General features: G+C 38.1%; 1 protein-coding gene across 11 annotated transcripts in view; it reads left to right on the top strand.

Moving 5' to 3' along the window:
- Positions 1-15,692, top strand: part of LOC117394241 (disco-interacting protein 2 homolog C-like) — a 199,282-nt gene that overhangs the window by 108,235 nt on the left and 75,355 nt on the right. For 8 of the 11 annotated variants that reach the window (XM_033992344.3, XM_033992341.3, XM_033992342.3 and 5 more), the window contains exons 2-6: positions 5,809-5,880; positions 8,061-8,171; positions 10,860-10,985; positions 12,299-12,508; positions 13,488-13,610. In XM_033992344.3, the coding sequence (XP_033848235.2) occupies positions 5,809-5,880; positions 8,061-8,171; positions 10,860-10,985; positions 12,299-12,508; positions 13,488-13,610 (642 nt within the window). The remainder of the gene's footprint in view (positions 1-5,808; positions 5,881-8,060; positions 8,172-10,859; positions 10,986-12,298; positions 12,509-13,487; positions 13,611-15,692) is intronic. The other 3 variants (XM_033992345.3, XM_033992346.3, XM_033992343.3) reach the window with 2 other exon arrangements.

The raw sequence follows: 15,692 nt of genomic DNA, 5'->3' as shown, positions 1-15,692 counted from the left end.
GGCTTCACCAAGTCTGTTATACACTAAAAGGTTCTACCTTGCACCAAACTGGACACCTGGGGCCATATTTTCAAAGTGTTCACTCCAGTCAATCCATTAATTCCTTTTTTTTTTTTTTTAACGATGAATATTCAACAATAATGTACAAAACTGAGAAGAAAACAAAACAACCGAAGAGGGCTTAAAGGCCTATTTCCTGTGCATTACTTACATAATTGATACAAGTTTTGTAGCGGCAATAAGTGTTTTTCTGCTTTCAGAATATAGTTGATTAAAGACTGGAGTAAATTCTTTGAACGTATGGCTGTGGTGCTGTGGAGTGGCAGGAGTATATCATGATTGAATCATGTGTCTTTGTGTTTATGATGAAATAAAGAAGTTTTCTATGGAAGTTGCAGTCCACGATTAACCAACCGCCTGATAAAATGATTGATTACCAACTGCCTCTGACAGCTTCCAGCAAGAGATGCAATCTAATCTACAGTTTTTAAATCTAAAATAGACAGGTTGTGAATAACAATATGGGGTTCAAAACAGTCCTTTGTGTTCAATGACATACTGTACTGTAGTAATATCATGAATACTGCATTATTAATAACCAAATTGAATTTTTAACATAGCTGATTTAGGTTTATCTTTCAGAGCACAGGCAACAATTACTAAGAGTACACCTCAGTGTAGTTAGGCAGTGTTACTGTCTTGGTACATTAAATGAACATGCTGTCTTCTGTGTTTTCTAATTTAGAAATTGTTATAGGTCATTTGGATTGTCTGTTTTTTATATTGTATTTGAATAAAATCGATGGTCCCACTGAGACTGCAGTCTCCTGTTGGATATGTATTTATAGATTGTTTTGAGCAGTACTTTTCTCCCACCTTTTCTTTCCCACCTTGAAGACTGAACTCAAGAGTGCTCATTACTCTAAAGATTGTTTTTGAGAGTTGAGGGTGTAGAACTCGGTTGTACACGCTGCAAAAGCAAGCTGCTGGAAGAATTACTGTTTTGCTTTGAAGTGTTGGAGGACAGAAATGACTCATTCTCTTTATTGATGAAGGGCTTTCTTTATCTACATCGTAAATGCCAAGCAACCAATATAGATACAGAATTCTGCTTAAAAATAGTGAACAGTGGTTCTTAACAATGCAGAACATTCCACTGTAAAGTTTGGTGTGAATCTACTAGTCAGCCCTCAGATATCTGTTACCCAGATACACGTTTTACCGCCCTTGTATCTAGAATAAAATCAGTCCCCAGTCTATATATGTAACAAATTAACTTACCCGTCACACGCGATTCCCCTACTCAGTCACCCGTCTTCTGATGCAAAGCCCATCTCTTCATCACAGCCCATGTCTTAAAAATAAATAAATAAATAAATAAATAAATAAAATTCTCTTTAATGCCAAATCAGTCTGTCTTGTATTGTGCAGTTACATAGCGTTTCCTCCAGTTTCACCTGACGAAAATGCAGCCAAAACAAAGCGAACGAGTCAAGCTTGGGTAATTTAACAGTTAATCATTAAACAGTTTTAGATATTGTGATCTATTTTTTTTTTAAAAATCTGATTTTTTGTTGCTTTTGTGCATTTTCATTTGCAGTGAACTGTAACATTAGGGCCTTATCGAGCACGATATTCTGCAATTTTGAATACTGACTTTGGATACTGTTTGAATTCTGGAAACTTGTTGTATTTTTTTTTTTTTATCTTTTGGTTTTGCTAAATTGCATTGCCTTTTATGTTTTATGCAGTTCTGTGCATGGATAACATTTAGATTTAATTTTGCTGTTAGGTTGTTAAAGGGAAATTTGAAATACCTTTACAATACATATGGATTTAAAAGTATGTACTGTATTACAGTTAACATGTTGTGTCTTTAGTTTTGGCAAGTGATATTTTCAGAATCATATCGTCCTGAATTAAAATACTACTTCTGTTAAAAATATAGTACTTTACCAATACAGTACATCTAAGTGGAAGCCTACTTATTTTAAAACACAGTCCTTTCAGATATTTATTTTTGATACTTTTAGTTTTTCAAGGAACACAAAAATGATACAAGGGTTGGAATGGGCCAAAATGAAATAATCAGATATGCGTCACACGCGTTTAACTGTCACTGAAGTCAAAATTCTATATATGTTGGTCGGATATGTGAGTGCTGACTAATTGATCATTTAATGGGTTTACTGTCGCATTGTGATTTTTTTGTTTAGTTTTTTGTTCTTCCCTTGTTATTATTATTATTTATTTCTTAGCAGACGCCCTTATCCAGGGCGACTTACAATCGTAAGCAAATACATTTCAAGTGTTACAATACAAGTAATTTGTATCTTATTGTATCCTTGTATCTGTGTCCTTCAGCCTCTCAGGCATATTCACTTCCTAATGTAAAAGGAAAGTTTTCAGGGTTGAGCATGTCTATTTCTCAGCTAGCAGTCATCGAATCCCTCTTTCACAAGCTTCAGCCCACAATCTTAAATCATACGTTCTTGAATGCTATAAAAATGTTTAGAGCACTTCAGTGGGGACTGATTGTGTGATGTCTCTACGACATTCTTTCATAGTTTAACCTTTAGACTCTCCAGTTGTTTTTAACACTAAGACCAAACTAAGCACTCTCCCCCTGTTACTTACACCCAAAGGGGGTTCATGAGTCACATTTGAAATCTGTTTTAGCCCAGGGAGTAGAGTACATCAGAAATTAAACCTGGGATATCCTTTTTTTCCCCACAACCCACATTGTATTATCTAGCATTTTCAGCATGGTCTCATGTGGTGGGAACACTCTGAAACAGAGCAGACCATATGGGGCCCTTTTCTTTTAACATGATGGGAATCTGTTTTTTCCCACTTCACTGCCCTGCCTACCTAGTTCGGAAGTAACTAGTCCTCAGCATATTTTAAATATTCATATGTTTATAAATCCCTGTTGCGTTTGAACATCTTCTGTCACGTCAGGGATTGAGAGCTCCTGCTGTACAGAGTAATTAGTACCATGCGGGCCTGCCTCTCCTTTTCAGATTGTGTGGACTCAGGATCCCCCCTGGCGAATCTATATAACCATGGAAATAGCTAATGTGGTTGGGATGCCTGATGGTGCATGTGTTTAGCGTTGTAAATGTATTTCACTTGCATGCATCATTTATTTTTGCATCAGGGTTTCCATTTCTTTGGGAATTTGTTTATTTGTTGTAGAGTAGTCAGGATTTTATATATATATATATATATATATATAACCATTGGAAACTATTACAACCCCCCTATCCTTCCCTTTAGCTTGGAACAGACTGCCTCTATATTTTTGCAGTGGGTCATTGTAAATTTGAACAGTTTATTGTAGCAACACTGTACAGCTGTGGTCAAAAGTGTTGCATCACCTAGAATTTTAGGATTGGAACATCATTAGAAACTATAAATATATGAACATAATTTTAGATCTTTTATTTAACATCATGTAATCAAAGAAACTACAAAATGATATAGAAAAAGTCTCCCAGAAGCCATAATAGTAGTACAGTATTTCATGTTGAATTTCAAAATGTCACATTATTTTATTTGTGTCAGTTTTTCTTTAATTATGTGGACAACTACAAAACGGTATGGGTTTCATTTGACTTTATGAAGCAAAATTTGTTAATTCTATAGGGTGATGCAAAACTTTTGGCCATACAGTAGCTGTAAGCCTGATTTTACAAACTTAAGATGCTCTGCAGCAACAGGGACTGTTGAACACTGCAAGGCTGGGTTCCGTCACAAGTGAAATGGGTTTTGTGGCTTCAGATTAGCCCCCAGGGGACATTAGTCCACATAACAAATCCACCACAGAATTCAGCACAATGGGTAGTCAGGAGGTGTTCACAGGCCTACAAAGTATGCTGCTATGGAGCCTGTCAGCAACGTGCCCCTCAAATGAGCGTCCGTAAGAAACCACTTACTGGAAGGGCATGGAGGAATGGAATGTTGTTGCATTTTTTAAATGGCTACAGGCTTTTTATGTTTCTAGGTACATATTGTACGTAAATGTAACAAATACAGTCCTCTGCCATAGAGCCAACGAGAATTACAGTACATTGTTGTTTTTTTCTGCTGGGTCTAAATACTGTATAAGTTGACCCAGTTTTTGTATCTGAAAGTAAAAGACTCTTTTGCCTACTATAGATAGATAAATAGATAGATAGAGATTTCATACTGTCATGGTTTATAGTCCAGGCTTATCAAGTTGCCCTGCTGTGCATTTCTTCATGCTCTGAAAAGTGCATTCGCCACTTCATCTATTTGAAAGAGATTTGTATTTGTCATGTTAATCAAGGTAACAGCGATACTAGATATGAAGATTGGATACTGTTTTTGAGATTTAACTATGATATAAAATCACTAGCGTTTGAGACCTCAGAAGGTGAAACATCCTCTATAACTGATACTGTGCTGTTTTACTGTTACTGCCAGTTACTTTGTGTGGCAGCTGCTGCCTTTCACTTTTCAGCATCCCATTCAGTTACCATAGGAATGGATTTTTGTTGTGCATACGATCAGAATTGCATTGTTCCAAAAGTTGGACAATTCTTCTGATATTCAAATGTAAAGAAAAACACCTGTTTCTTTAAATTCTGACTGAGGAACACAAGTCCACTCTTTCAGGAACATATTTTAATATAAGATGGATATTATTTGTCTATAGACATTTTCCCAAATAAGGGCCTTTAGAAAACGTGTTTTTTTAAATGTATCAACCCTTGCACATTTTAAAAGTTTGTAGCTGCATGTTTGTGTATGTGTAATAAATCCTCTCCTCTTCTGCATGACATTATGTATGTATGTGTGTATGTATGTACTGTATGTTTCCCATCTTGTTCATGCAAGTTTTCTGTCCTTGATCTAAATGCTTTTGCCTAAATTACCAATCGTTCGTTCTTACAAACATCCTAATTGTATCGGTATGAGAAGCAGTTTTGATATGGACATCCAGTAAATCCAATGCTGCATCTGCCTCCTCTTGACAAAACCATGATGTAATCAAACTATTGTCCTGCTTACAGGCAGGTGAAGCCCTGACCTCTGCCCTCTGCCCTGTGCCTGCTGCCCTCTGCCTGATGCCTTCTATCCTCGATCAACTTGCTATAGAATTATTTCTTTTTCAACAACTTTGTTTGAACCTTGGAAAGAAGGACCTTTTTGGACCAAGACAAATATGTTTGACAGAACAATGGAAATGTCTCGGGTTCAGGCTCCAAATTCCAGCACCCTATTGAACCTTCCAACAGGACTTATTTTTGTACCCTACTTGGAGCTATTCTGTATTACAATATTATGTATTTGTCATGTTCACATTTAGATGTCAAACTTTTCTTCGCCCTCTTTAATTAACAGTGAAATGATGAGACACTGGCAGCTAATGCTTCTGACAGCCATTACTCATGTGGCTGTGTCCCATAAAATCGTTGCTGATGCATAGAACTCAAGCTGTGTGCTTTTTTTATTTTTTATTTTTTTTATAAAAGCTGGTGGCTAATAGCCAAAATATAAGGCAGACTGTCCATTTGTCTGCCTGCTTCCCTCCGGTATTTTTTTTTAACCTGTTGCAGCAAATCCGAATAGGTTTTGTTCAGCAGAAAAAAAAAAAAAAAGTGAGAGAGAGACCAGCATAAAGCTTTAAAAACATAGACCTTTCTAACCCTGTTGTATGTTCTGATCTGTTGATGAGACAGATTGTGACACACACAGTACTAATGGACGAACAGCAAACAACCACTGTGCAGTTTGTCTGTTTGCATCCTTTCACTAACATCGGTTTCCTTTCTTTGGCAGGCGACATCACACAGAAAGGCTATGAAAAGAAGAGGTCAAAATTAATTGGGGCCTACCTTCCACAACCACCAGGTAAAGTAGAAGGCAGCTCTGTAGTGGCCTTCAAGCCTGTGGAATGTGTATTTGAACCTGAAAGAGAGAGAGGTCCGTGTTTGCATGTATGCAGTAGTAGGCAGGGTTGGCTCGAAAAAAGCATTTCAGAGCATGGATGAATTGTCGCCTCTTACAACATATTGCCCTTTTCAAATCATTACTTTATTTAAGAGGTTTCAAGACTGGGGAGGAGGAAAAAATGCTTATGAAATATTCACTAACTAAGCATAACTCTTGACTGTATGCATTTGTAATTTTTACCCATTATTTGTCCTCTGAGAAAGAAGCACTGGCCTGAAAAGAGGGGAAAAGGACATAATAAATGCTATGAAATTGCTGTTTCTTTTTCATACCATACCATAAAACCTCTGTGTGTTAAAAAAAAGTCTGTAATTTGATGCATTAAAGTGTAATGTGATGCACATGTGCTACAGTGATCATTAAAGAAAGGTTTTACTGCATTGGGTGCAGTGTTGTGCACAGCCCAGTTTGAATTCTAGTTTTGTGGAGCGTAGCTGGGTAGAATGTCCACTGCAAGAGCCTCCACAGTGGGGGAGCAAAGCATGTCTTTTCAGAGAATCGTTGCGTTTTCTGACAGTTAGAGGGAACAATGTCCCTCTATATATTGAAATGCCTGAAAAGCCCACAATGCATAGCTCCCAACGTATTGTTCAAGTGGTATCAGGTGTGTCTTGTCCAGTGTTGAATGTCTCTGTGCTTCTGTTGCTTGTCCCTATATGTTGTGCATGTCTGCATGACTTATCTGTCATCACCCACCTGTGGTTCTGTGCCATTCCAAGAACTGTCTTGAGGGCCAAAGCAGCCACTGTGTTAAGGGATGAATTGGTTGGACAGGTGCCCACTGTCATGCCCTTTGTGAAGTCACTCGGTTCCTTCTGTTGCTGAATAGTTGCACTTGAAAAACTCTTGAAAAGCATATCTAGGTTTAGTGGATCACATGGAGTGTCATGTGACCACATACATTTGTATACATTGCAGATGAGGGCGTTTTCTAATATAACGTATTTTCTAAGAGTCTTTTGGCCAATAAATGTATAACGAGATGGTTCAGCTGCAGGTTTGTTTTATGTTGTGTATGCTTGACCATGTTTTGTCAAATGGTATTATTTCAGAAGGGGGTTTTGCCTCTTCATTTAACCAAAACACTTGTTTGCTGTACATTTTGCTGCACTCTTTTTTACTAGTTGTTTAACCAGCTTAAACATGACACACTTGCTGGGGTGATACCGTATTAAATCGAATATGAAAGTACGGTGCCAGCAACAGTGTAACTGGCATTTCCTGAGCTTGATCTAACACCACTCTGCTTTGGGGAGATAAACTCTGACATACACATCCAATGAACATTTGTCAGAAATCAAATGGCTTTGGTCAGCTGCTTCCAGCCATGTACAGCCCAGGTTTCGTTTTCAGTCATTCCTTTTCACTGCCTTAGATATGGAAGTGAACAAACTTTTTTTATGTGATTACAATATACATGAATTCTGTTGGTTGTTTATGGCTGTCTGTGAAATTGGTAGCCTTATATTGGCATACAGTGATAATAACACTAATGTTGTGAGCTCATGTCCATGGGGGTCAGAAAATAATTAATGGGGAGACTAGTTACTTTGTTAAGGTGGTCGTTGGTAACCAATGGGCCATACAATAGAGGTGTCTGGTGCTGATGATAATAGCCTGAAGAGTGTTGTTGGATTAATGTACAGACTACAAGACTTCAATACACTTTTAAAGGTTACAGTTCACAATGTTATTAACAGCATGTACCACTTATTCTGGGGGCATTTAGATGCTTGTTATAAGAGTATTAGACTAGCATTGTGTTCCTTTGATCTGCTATAGAGGTTTAAGCATGCTTGTTAAATGTCTTGGTGTGATTGGGAATGAAAAGCCGTGCAAGGTGTGTGATTAAATGTGCAGCTAGAGCAGAGCAAAAGATTAATAGAAATGATGTTTAATGGATTGGTAAAAGCTGTGTAGTGGCACAAATAAAGATTATGGTTGGTGACGTGGAATGTGTTGACGTGTTTATGTGTTCAATGTGTTCTCTTTTCACAGACAGAAAAATGGATGAATGCTAACCCGTGCACAGTAAGGGGTTAAATGTCTGATCTGCTTCTTGTTTTTGTTGTTTTCAGGGGGGGATCCATCACTGCCTCAAGAACGCCGCACCCCAGTTACTCCGTCCTCCTCCTCCCGATACCACCGCCGCAGGTCCTCAGGCTCCCGGGATGAGCGCTACAGATCAGGTGCGCTCTGGAAAATAAAATAAAAAAATAAAAAAACATCCTATATCTTTACTTGTTTCTAAGTTCCTTTTAAAACATAAGTAATTTGTTCTGTCTTGGAGTGTGGATACACTGCCGTTGAGGATTGTGTCCTGTTCCCCGTCAGTGAGATGAGATGAGGTTAAAAGCTCTAAAACCACGAATGCAGAGGAGCCTGGCTGTTTTGCATTGTGGTTTAGATGCTTGCTTGCGGTGTGCAGAGTCACCAGGTCACACCCAGCCTCTGTCCTGCTTGGCTGCAGCTGATCGCTGAGATTGAAGGGAGAAAGAGTGTAACGGTGTTGTGTGATACACTGCCGTTACAGATTCTGTCCCTTGTCGGTGAGATGAGATGAGATGAGGTTAAAAGCACTGATGCAGACGAGCCCTGTGGGGTCGCTCAGGAGTTCTAATTTCCTATCTGACATCTCTATTTAAATAATTCGCTATTTTGAATGGCTCAGATTGCTGTTTTTAGGCACAGGGCAGTGCCTGCTGATTTCTACTGATCAGGATTATACCTAATTTCAGCTGTTGTAGAAAACAAGGTAATTGTTTCCAGCTGTGTGTTTTTTTTTTTTTTGACAAGTGTGAATGTAATAGGTTTTTAAAATTATATACAACTGTATGAAGTGATTTTTTTTTTTTTTTAAATACTTCAGTCTTACAGTTGTTGCTCATTTGAATTTCTTTGTTTTTGGGTGTAATTTTCTTTAAAAACAAGCACGTATTGTAATTTCAGTATTAGAGCTATTAATAATAAAAGGTAGATTACCATGCCCTGTATTGCCTGTAAGCACATATAAAATGTAAGTTTTATATTTGTAAATGACAGATGCCATATGGACAGAGAGACAGACAGAAAGTGCCCCCATATACCCCAACATTCCGATACTGTTTTCTTGTTAAGTTTGTAGCATGTTCAATCAGAATAGGATATGCTTTTCTCTAGCTACATGTAAAAATGTAAGTGTTAGAAACACAAACACAGAGTGACGGACAGATAAACAGCCTTCTCTTACCCAGAGATTATGATGCCTTCACCAAAAGTTATTCTAGGCGGCTGCGATGTGGTGGTGCATCATTCTGTGTAAAGATAGCTGTCTTGATTCTGCTGCCGCACCCCTAGTTCCAGTGCCCCTGCATTACGGTATGCAAATTAGTGTTAAAATTATATCCCCAGGTGACAAAATGTATTCATTTCTTTTTGTCGGCTCATCTCGTCTCCCACGTGCTGATAATCATGTTCCCAAATCTTCACCTTTTATACGTTGTACTGTGTCCCCTGCTATGACACTGCAAAGTGTCCTAAATATTAAATCTATAATTCTGTTCTTCTTCTCTTGACTCGCATGCAGTTTTCATTTAAGATATAGTGTTTTTCACATTTCCATTTTACTTAATGTTTTCAAGCCATTCAATCTGACATGACATAGCCCTTAGATTATGCAACCGGGGGTAACTTTTTTTGTTCACAAAAACTTCTGTTTCTAGTTTTAACACTGTTTGTTTCCAAGTGGATGTGAAACAAACATGTATAACTGTACCTGGCATCCGCTTTGTGTGTGATGGTTCAGCAACCTGTAAGTGAACATTTTCTAATGTTCCTGAAACAAAATTACTTTTTTCTTTTTTTTTAAAGAGAAAAATATATTTGAATGATGTCAATAGAACGCACGGTGACGGAACCCTACTCCATGTCTTTTAATGCAGTTTGATTTCAGGCCCTTGGCTAAAGCAGTTCCTCTACATTAGATAATATAGGGGCTTGCTGGCAGCCTCACCACCAGCAGTAATGACTATTGTTGTGAACAACGTACTAGTGGCCCCTCCCACATCATTCTTCAATCCCTACAGGGGTGTCGTGTTGTGTTCAATGTACAATATTTAATGAAAAGCTAGAGAACAAAATCCCTGGTCATCCAAAGAAGGCAGGATCTCCTGCATGTGCACACAAACTGTTTCATACCAAGTAAAGAGATGAAGCAGGGAAAAATAGAATACAATGACGCTGGCTGTTGTCTTTTCACCATGGTTAATAAAAAAAATGAATTTAATAAAAAGAAAAGATTTTGCCAAAACCACAGAACACCAACAGGTGGTATCTTTTGAAGCCTGCTTTGTAATAGCGGTCACAAACCATAATTGTGGGTTTCTTTTACTGTCATTTCACTTGTTACTTGCCAGCCAAAATAAATACATAAAATAAGGGATAAAGGAATAGCATTGTCTTTCTGTTATCAATTATAATCTACAAGCTGTTTTATTACATTTGTAGCAGATGCAGGATTAACATCCTTTGAGCAAGTCTGCATTGTACTATATGCTGTAATCCTCAGTTTATACACTCTATGTGAACAAAATGGGACTTCATACATAAGGGCTGGAAAATATTAAAACATGCTTCAGAGTTCCATGATGTTTTAAATACTAAAAAATACACAAAACACATGCTAGGTCGTTAGCCAAGGTTTAGGACACTCTAATTCACTTCAGCGCAATGTACATTCAAACAGGAAAAATCAAATTACCATAATTGGTTACGTACAGTAACATATTTGGGCATCAAAATAGGATTTTCAAGACACATTGTACAAACTGTTGCCTTGTTCTGCCCTGTCTGTAGTAAATGTTTTGTTGTAACAGTTGTTTTTGTTTTGTTTTGTATAGATGTACATACAGAGGCAGTGCAGGCGGCCCTGGCTAAACACAAAGAGCGGAAGATGGCAGTGCCCATGCCCTCAAAGCGCCGCTCCCTGGTGGTGCAAACTTCAATGGATGCCTACACACCCCCAGGTGAGGAACAAATACCCAGCCCAGGTAATGCAATAGCTGCAACTACCTAGCCCAGGTAATACAATAGCTGCAGATACCCAGCCCAGATAATACAATAGCTGCATATACCCAGCCCAGATAATACAATAACTGCAACTACCCAGCCCAAATAATACAATAGCTGCAAATATCCAGCCAAGGTAATGCAATCGCTGCAGATACCCAGCCCAGATAATACAATAGCTGCAACTACCCAGCCAAGGTAATGAAATCGCTGCAGATACCCAGCCCAGGTAATGCAATAGCTGCAGATAACCAGCCCAGGTAATGCAATAGCTGCAGATAACCAGCCCAGGTAATGCAGTCACTGCCAGTAGTATTGTTTTGAGTGTGGAACTCATTAAAGTGGCAACACAGCAGTGATCTTACGCTGGTGTAATTGCATTTGCTGAATGTCATAACATTTACCCTGCACTAGAATACAGTATAAAGATTAATAATGGGGATGCTGTGCACTGCAGGGTGCGTTGACAAATCTACCAATTTCATGTTCTCTCTTTAACTCCTTCTGAACTAAATAACTATGCAGAAAGGTTAACTTATGATAACTAAGAAAATAGCTGTAGTGTTTTATACTGAAAAAGAACAGTACAAGTTGCCTATATTAGACTTGTATGAGGCTGGCCTGTTGTTTTCTTTCCAATTTGAATGCAATGTCCTGAAATGATCAGAGAGACTGTACTCGGAATGTTTGACACACTAGCAGAAGATGGGACAAAATAGCTGTGCTTCCCTTTTCACTGTAAAGTAACTTTATTAGGTTCTAACAGCTCATGTGAAGTGTTTTTCATATGCCTGTTGTCAGGATGTGAAGCACACCAAGTGTTTCAATATTCTATTGCAACATGAATATATCAGGCTTAAACATTAACCCCATTCGAAGTCAGTATTTCAGTTGAAGCTAGGTAGGCTGCATGGACTTCATAATAACAAAGCGGTTTTGTCCTTCCTTCATAGACAAAGAAGTGTGGCAGCCAGTGAAACTTTAACATGCAAAATGCATGCAAACCAGTCTGAATCCCACCCAGCCCCACAGTGCAGTACTTTACTGATTGCCATCGACTTCACACAGCAGAAACAGACCGCACTGCAGACTGACAGTTTCCTGATTTTGCATTCTACTTCAATGTATGCTAATCACACCTGTTTATGAAAAAAAAGAAAACTGCCACTCCCTCTCTCTTTTGTTGCAGTGCGGTGTCGCTGTGGCTGTACTGTTTTTGAAGGTGCAGCAGGTGTCATGATTTTAACCAGGTATTTCTATTCCCTCCTAGACACCTCCTCGGGCTCAGAGGGAGAGGGCTCTGGGCAGGGAGATTCCCAGGGGACGCCCACCTCCAGCCAAGGCAGCATTAATATGGAGCACTGGATCAGCCGGGCCATCCATGGATCCACCACCTCTTCCACTACCTCCTCCTCCTCCACGCAGAGTGGAGGCAGCGGGGCAGCCAGGCTCACGGACCTCACGGCTCAGACGCATATTGGTGAGCACTGGAACACCTGGCTGTTTGTACTGTAAACATTACAAAAACCTGTTCTGTGACCTAATCTATTGCTTTTGTTTTTAGGTTTGTTTTTTGATGTTTGTTTTTCCCCCAGGGACCTATTGCAAATAATATCCCTGTAACCAAATATATCTTCCATACTAATATATAAAATGGAAATATGTAGACATTTGTATTTTAATTGACTGCTGTTGCTGCTACACTGAATACGGGTTGGTGCAAAAATGATCTATCAAAGTATCTTCAAAAAATGTTTAAAGTAACAAAAAAAAAACACCTTCCTGTAATGTTCAACAGAAGCTTTTAACTCCTGCATTGCCAAACATTACTGGTTGCAGGTTTATAAAATGATATATTATTTTTAGTATAACATTGATTTTGTAGGGTGCAGAAACCACCAGGAGTCTATGGAGACATTTAGACAAACCAATGAATAAATACATATATAAATAAATAACAAATGAATAAATACATCCATACATAAATAAATAACACATGAATAAATACATACATACATACATAACAGCTACTGCAGGAGTTAGCAGGCAGGGCTACATTTTCCTGCAGGATTATTCAGCTATACTCTCATCTAGACATAGTTGTATGGTGCCTGTATACGTTAGAACATTGTCTTAAGGGTTTGTGCTGTTTGTAGGCAAATTCAAAAACGGAAAAGGGGTCTAATTATGTGTGGGTACACACATTTACCAAGTAACTACTATGTAAATACACAGTAATTAGAGACACTTAATGTAAGGTGTTACCAAACTTGTCAATTTTTGTATTTGTTATTCCCTATTATATACCAATTATAGCAATGATTTTTTGTTTCGAGATGCTGCCGTACACAGCTAACATTCTGTGTCCAAACTGGCATCTTGCCTTGTCCCCTCTCCCCCCTCCAGTAAGCTTAGCAGGTGTGGTAGGATCTAAGGTTCTGGTTTTCCCTCACATCCAGGGCCAATTGCTCACCTTTCACTGAAGAGAAAAAGTAAGACTGGCACAGTTGAGAATGGAAATTCATTGCGTCGGTCCTGCGAATTTGGATCTGAACTCACCTGGCAACCCTTGGAAACAGAGGGTCAGTATACTAGCGCGTCAAGCGTGCCCATCAGTCAGCCTGAATATCAGTGTGTGATTCATACAGTATGTGCCCCTAACATTGTAACACAGAAAATACTGCAATCAATACATGCCTATATATATATATATATATATATATATATATATATATATATATATATATATATATATATATATAACTAATGCATAAATATGCATAGGGTGTTTGTTTAATGTCCAGTTCTATGTCTGTGTGTAAAAAGTACAAAATTAAAAATAACGACAACCCGATAGCAAAATACTGCCATACAATTGCCATGCATACAGTACAGTATAAAATATACACATTCCAGATTAAATCTGTTTTTCATTAAACATCATAGAACAATCTGAGCTTATGATTTGAAAATGATCAAGTAATCAAGGGTTTAACTGCTACACTAAAATGTAATTTTTGGCATAGCAGGACAGAGTCTAGCTACCAGATGATCTCCTAACAGAGGTCTGTTGTTAGAGGCTCTTGCCATTTGTCCAAATTTGTGCAGTAGATTTCACATATACTTAGGGCTAGTGTTTGGATAATCTTCTTATGTAAAGATATTAATACTTTGGTAAAATGCTTTTCAACTGTTTTATATTGTGCATATTTTACAATATCAGACATTTCGCTTAGTCAGGTTTTAGAATAACAAGTCTTTTAAATGTGCATCTGTACAGTATGTCACTCCATTCTGTTAAAGGGCATGTTCATTACATTCGGAAGATCACATTTTTATTTGATGTAACAGATATAAAATAAGGGATCTTCTTCCTTCTATGCAGTCTATGTTTACATCATGCTGTTTTGTAACCAGTGCCTCATACATGTAATATGAAGGCGTCCACTTCTGCTGTATTGGTAGTGACAAGTCTGATGCTTTTACCAAAGTCCTGAGTATTCCCAGTGCAGGTTAGGGGTGGGTATTTCATTCTAAAACGTGTAACATTTTAAAAGGATATTTCGTAAAGCATAACCTGATAATTAAGAATTTAACCTTGAACTTTTTTCATTTGCAATTCTTCCAATACACTGGCAATGTGTAATTTCTTTATGAAAACTTAAATGATTTAAAGATGAATGAGTACGCTTACCTCCTGTGTGATTTAATCTGAATAATATTGAAGGAAATTACCTACATTACTCATACATAAGTGGTGGGTGTGAGATTTCCTGGGTTATTTGGATACCGTTGTATTATTAATAGGTTAGTCTTTTTCTTAAAAATAATGTCAGTCTTCAGGTAATTTTCAATTAAAAGAGTTTAATTCAGGAAGAAAGCAAATCCAAAGACAATACAGAACGTAATCACATGCAGAAGCTGCAGGTCTCGACAGGTACAAGTTACAGACATTAATATACAGGGCACATCCCACAGGTAGTGGAAATCTCCTGCTTTCACCAATGAACAGAGCTCGCCCCTCATTATTGGAGGCATGCCAGCCGGCGCCCCATGATGGCACCTTATGGCTGAAATTTTGTTGATTTTTAGAACCAGTTTTATTTGGGTTGATTGTGGATCGCACCTATACTCAAAATCCACTTTTTAAGTAGAAAAAACATAAGCAAGGGTCATCCACCCGAGGTCACAACTGCTCTCTGAGAATCATGAAATACCAGTTTCTTATCTTCTTCAGTAATGGATCCACCTCAGGCTGGGTGCAAATTTACATAGCTACAAGGACAGGGCAGTGCTAGCAGTAGTTTAAAAAAACTGAACTACTACAATAAACACAGGAAAATCACACAATGTTCAGACAGTTTCTCACTTCTTTACCATTTAAAAGGGCACATACAATTACTAAAATGTATATAAAACCTTACACAATACTATAATTCTCTTTTTACTGTTATTGCACATTTGTATTTTTAGCGAAACAAGGATTCATACAGTACGTTATCTTCAAAGGGTCACATGATTAAAGGAGTACGAAACACTGCACATGGGAGTGAGGCTTTTGACCAGACCCTGATGTCCAGAGTAATTGTTACTGACCAGCCAAGCACTTTTACACCTTGGCTTTCCCTTCTTGCTGTATTAACTCCTGATCGGGTGTCTTGAAT

Source organism: Acipenser ruthenus, chromosome 3, assembly GCF_902713425.1.
Source record: "Acipenser ruthenus chromosome 3, fAciRut3.2 maternal haplotype, whole genome shotgun sequence".
Lineage (NCBI taxonomy): Eukaryota > Metazoa > Chordata > Actinopteri > Acipenseriformes > Acipenseridae > Acipenser > Acipenser ruthenus.
Note: the sequence above shows the minus strand (reverse complement) of the source record. Positions and strands in the feature narration are given on the sequence as shown.